The sequence below is a fragment of the Macaca mulatta genome, chromosome 19 (genome assembly GCF_049350105.2).
Source record: "Macaca mulatta isolate MMU2019108-1 chromosome 19, T2T-MMU8v2.0, whole genome shotgun sequence".
NCBI lineage: Eukaryota > Metazoa > Chordata > Mammalia > Primates > Cercopithecidae > Macaca > Macaca mulatta.
This window is the reverse complement of record NC_133424.1, coordinates 52,997,477-53,001,599: the sequence shown is the minus strand read 5'-3', so window position 1 is coordinate 53,001,599 and position 4,123 is coordinate 52,997,477. Positions and strand designations below refer to the sequence as shown.

The following is a 4,123-nucleotide window of genomic DNA, read 5'->3' as shown; positions in this document are numbered from 1 at the left end:
ACTTCCCAACCTTTTCTCTTTCCCAATTTCACTCCCTCCTGTCCAAAGGTGTGTGTGTTTGCAGGTGGGGGGGGGGGTGGTGGCGGTGCGGAGGTGTCCCTAGTCCCAACTCATTCATCTTTGGGACTCCACAAAGTGGGGCAGGGGGCAACCTCAGATACCCCTCCAGCAACCATGACCCACTCACTAGCCTCAATCTCTTGAGGAAGGAATCAATTCCCACAAACTCTCTAAATCTTTCTACTCAAAATGTGGTCCATGGACCAGCGGCATCAGCATCACCTGGGAACTCAGAAATGCGAATTATGGGCTCCACCCCAGACTTGCTGAATGAGAACATCTGGGGTGGGGCCCAGGAGTCTGTTTTAGCAAGCCCTCTAGTTGTTTTTTTATGCCCTCTAGAGTCAGAACGACAGCTCTGCACGGTCCCCATTGTGCCCTGCCTGGGAGAGTACACAACACCCTCTTCTGCCATTAGAGCTCCCATAACGCCCTCTTTCCTGACAGCGCACCTGCACCCTCCTGAAACTACAGGTCCCACAATGCCCAGAGGTGCGCGCCGTCACTTTCTGGGATTATATCTCCCAAGGTGTCTTGCGAGTCAGACCGCCATCATGGCGCCCACCCTCCCAGCCACCGTCAGGACTACAACTCCCACAATGATCGGCGGCAGAACTACAGTCCCCAGCTGCTCCCGAGCGGCGCCACGTCGACTCCGCTGGGTGGGGCCGGCCTCGGGCGGGGCCGGCGGGGTCTGCAGGGTACCGGGCTGGTTACAGCAGCTCTACCCCTCACGACGCAGACATGGCAGCCCAGAAGGACCAGCAGAAAGATGTCGAGGCGGAAGGGCTGAGCGCCACGTGAGCGAGCCGGCTCTAGGCCCTCGGACCCGAGGCCCGGGAGTCCGGGACCCTGGCCCCCTCCTCCCTCGAGTGCCCGGAGTCCCAGCCCCGAGACGCACAAGCGCTGGCCCCGGTCTCCTCTAATGGGACCCTGGCGTCTGGGCCCCTACCCCCCTCCCCGCCTGTGATTCAGTAATCTGGGGTCCCGGGAGGGAGTCCAAGCCCCCTTAAACCCCTTCTTTTGCGGGGGTCTGAGGCTCCATCCCGGTCCACCACTGACCCGGCCCCACCCCTCGCAGGACCCTGCTGCCGAAGCTGATTCCCTCCGGTGCAGGCCGGGAGTGGCTGGAGCGGCGCCGCGCGACTATCCGGCCGTGGGGCACCTTCGTGGACCAGCAGCGTTTCTCACGGCCCCGCAACCTGGGCGAGCTGTGCCAGCGCCTCGTACGCAACGTGGAGTACTACCAGAGCAACTATGTGTTCGTGTTCCTGGGCCTCATCCTGTACTGCGTGTGAGTGCATCCCGGGCCCTGCACCCGCACTAGCCCCGACCGGGTGGACCCCTCCTCTCACAGCTCAGGCCCCGCCCTTCAGCGCCCGGGCCCTCCTCTCACCACCCAGGGCCCCCTCCTACCGCCCAGGCCCCTCCCCTCACCGCCCAGGCCCCTCCTCTCACCGCCTAGGCCGGCCCCGCCCCCAAGGATTGGCTCTGCTAGACCTACTTTGTCACCAAAGGGCCAGGTCCCTACCCCACCATCACCCTGGCCAGGATGCAGTGTGACTGAATGTCACCTGGCCCTCCCTGGTCTCCAGAATGTAGCTTGCCTCCCGCCGGTGGAGAAGGCCAGGGCTCCCTGGCTGACCAGCCCCAGCTGCCTAACCGCTGCCTCCCTGCACTCCTCCTCCAGGGTGACGTCCCCTATGTTGCTGGTGGCTCTGGCTGTCTTTTTCGGCGCCTGTTACATTCTCTATCTGCGCACCTTGCAGTCCAAGCTTGTGCTTTTTGGTGAGAAACCCCCTGCCCAGATGAATCCTTGGTCCCTCGAATCTTGGTCTTTTGGAATGCAAACCTCAGACCCCAAATCCAAGTCCTTCAAAACCCAAGTCCGCCGAAGCCTAGATGAACACTAGATCTCCCAAACCTGATCCTTTAAAAATCTCAGACACAACCGATGCTCCCATCGAGTCTCAGCCCCCTCAAATTGCTATTCCTCAAACCTAGGCTCCACCTGGCTGCTGTGCCTTAAACCTACTCCTCTTCAAACCACATGACTCCTCCCCTCTCTCCTCCCCTTGCCGCTTTCTGCGGCAAGCATCAGCTGCAGGTGCCCACACTGGACACCAGGTGGCGAACTTACACTGGCCTAGATCTGTTCCCGTTTCTTTTCCTGCTTTCTGGGATGTGACCAGAAAGAACTTGGAACTTGGGGAAGCTGAGGAGTGTGTTTCATGTGGTTCCCAGACTAGTACCAAGGACCACTGGGAGAACAAAATGCCAGGGGAAATTCCCCCCAGGGGAAAATCAAGGTTTGGAGTGGGGTCAAGGAGTTGGGATTGGGCTGTCAGGTAGACCTGAAGGCCAGGCTCTTCAGGGGCCTGCAAGTTATGTGCATGACGGGCTTAGGGGGAGGGAGCGCCTGCAGCACAGGCACCAGAGCATGCAGACCCCATCCCTGAGACTTCTATGAGAAGCCTGAAGTTGGTATTTTTATGTGAAATCATTCACTTTGCCAGCCACAAATCACATCCTTGTAAAACATCTCAAAACAAACACACATCCACAGGTCAGATTTGGCCCTTGGGCCACCAGTTTGAGACCCCTGGTCTGCGTGAGGGTTGCAGCAGGAGAGCCCTAGTCTAGGGAGCAGGAAGCTGGGATCCCAGGAACTTCCTGGAGGATGTGGGGCAGAGGGCAGAGCGTGGGGCTGAGGCAGGCGAGGACGGTGTGCTGTGTTCTGGAGGGCAGTGAGGACACCAGGGGAGCAGGGTGACCCCAGGACCTGGAGGGCCTTGGCATGAGGAGTTTGGATTTGATCCCGAGGACCTGAAGCTTATACAGATTGTTGGGGGGCAGCAGGGGTTACTCTGGGAGAGGGCATGAAGGGTCGGAACAGCGCCCCAATGCCATCTGCTTTCAGGCCGAGAGGTGAGCCCAGCGCATCAGTACGCTCTGGCTGGAGGCATCTCCTTCCCCTTCTTCTGGCTGGCTGGTGCGGGCTCGGCCGTCTTCTGGGTGCTGGGTGAGTACAGGGTCTGAGCAGCTGGGGTGGATGGTGGGGGCCAGGTACAGGAGCATGGCCCTGAGCTGCCGGCTTTCCTGCAGGAGCCACCCTGGTGGTCATCGGCTCCCATGCTGCCTTCCACCAGATTGAGGCTGTGGACGGGGAGGAGCTGCAGATGGAACCCGTGTGAGGTGTCTTCTGGGACCTGCCAGCCTCCCGGGCCAGCTGCCCCGCCCCTGCCTACTCCTGTCCTGCACAGCTCTGCTGCTCGGGCCCATAGCGCCGTCCCATCACAAGCCCGGGGAGGGATCCCGCCTTTGAAAATAAAGCTGTTACGGGTGTCATTCAGGAAATACTCCCCTAGCATCTTCTGTGGGTCTCTATGGGTGCAGCTGGGAATACTGTGCAGATCAGGGTTGGGGTGGAACCTGGGGTGTGGGCAAGATGATAAGGTAAACAGGTAAAATATTAATGGGATGCCCAATGGTGGTGAGTGCTGAGGAGGAGAAAAGAGTTGAGAAGGACAGTGTGCCGGGGGTCCCCGAGACCACCCCCGGGTTTGATGGTTCTCTAGGACTCGGGAATCAGAGAGCACCCCAGGTTTGATGGTTCTCTAGGACTCGGGAATCAGAGAGCACCCCAGGTTTGATGGTTCTCTAGGACTCGGGAATCAGAGCACCCCAGGTTTGATGGTTCTCTAGGACTCGGGAATCAGAGAGCACCCCAGGTTTGATGGTTCTCTAGGACTCGGGAATCAGAGCACCCCAGGTTTGATGGTTCTCTAGGACTTGGGAATCAGAGCACCCCAGGTTTGATGGTTCTCTAGGACTTGGGAATCAGAGCACCCCAGGTTTGATGGTTCTCTAGGACTTGGGAATCAGAGCACCCCAGGTTTGATGGTTCTCTAGGACTTGGGAATCAGAGCACCCCAGGTTTGATGGTTCTCTAGGACTTGGGAATCAGAGCACCCCAGGTTTGATGGTTCTCTAGGACTTGGGAATCAGAGCACCCCAGGTTTGATGGTTCTCTAGGACTTGGGAATCAGAGAGCACCCCAGGT

The 4,123-nt window shown here is 59.0% G+C and overlaps 1 protein-coding gene across 1 annotated transcript; it reads left to right on the top strand.

Moving 5' to 3' along the window:
- Positions 1-738: 738 nt before the first annotated feature.
- Positions 739-3,403, top strand: RABAC1 (Rab acceptor 1). The gene is made up of 5 exons (NM_001260923.1): positions 739-860; positions 1,142-1,354; positions 1,751-1,848; positions 2,981-3,082; positions 3,166-3,403. Exons 1-5 carry the CDS (start codon positions 805-807, stop codon positions 3,252-3,254), a joined length of 558 nt encoding a protein of 185 aa, NP_001247852.1. The 5' UTR covers positions 739-804; the 3' UTR covers positions 3,255-3,403.
- The last annotated feature ends 720 nt before the right edge of the window (positions 3,404-4,123 follow it).

Coding starts and splice junctions, on each gene's coding strand:
- RABAC1 (NM_001260923.1), top strand. CDS start 805: ATGGCAGCCCAGAAGGACCAGCAGAAAGATGTCGAGGCGGAAGGGCTG. Junction 861..1,141: donor GCGGAAGGGCTGAGCGCCAC/GTGAGCGAGCCG, acceptor CACCCCTCGCAG/GACCCTGCTGCCGAAGCTGA. Junction 1,355..1,750: donor GGCCTCATCCTGTACTGCGT/GTGAGTGCATCC, acceptor CTCCTCCTCCAG/GGTGACGTCCCCTATGTTGC.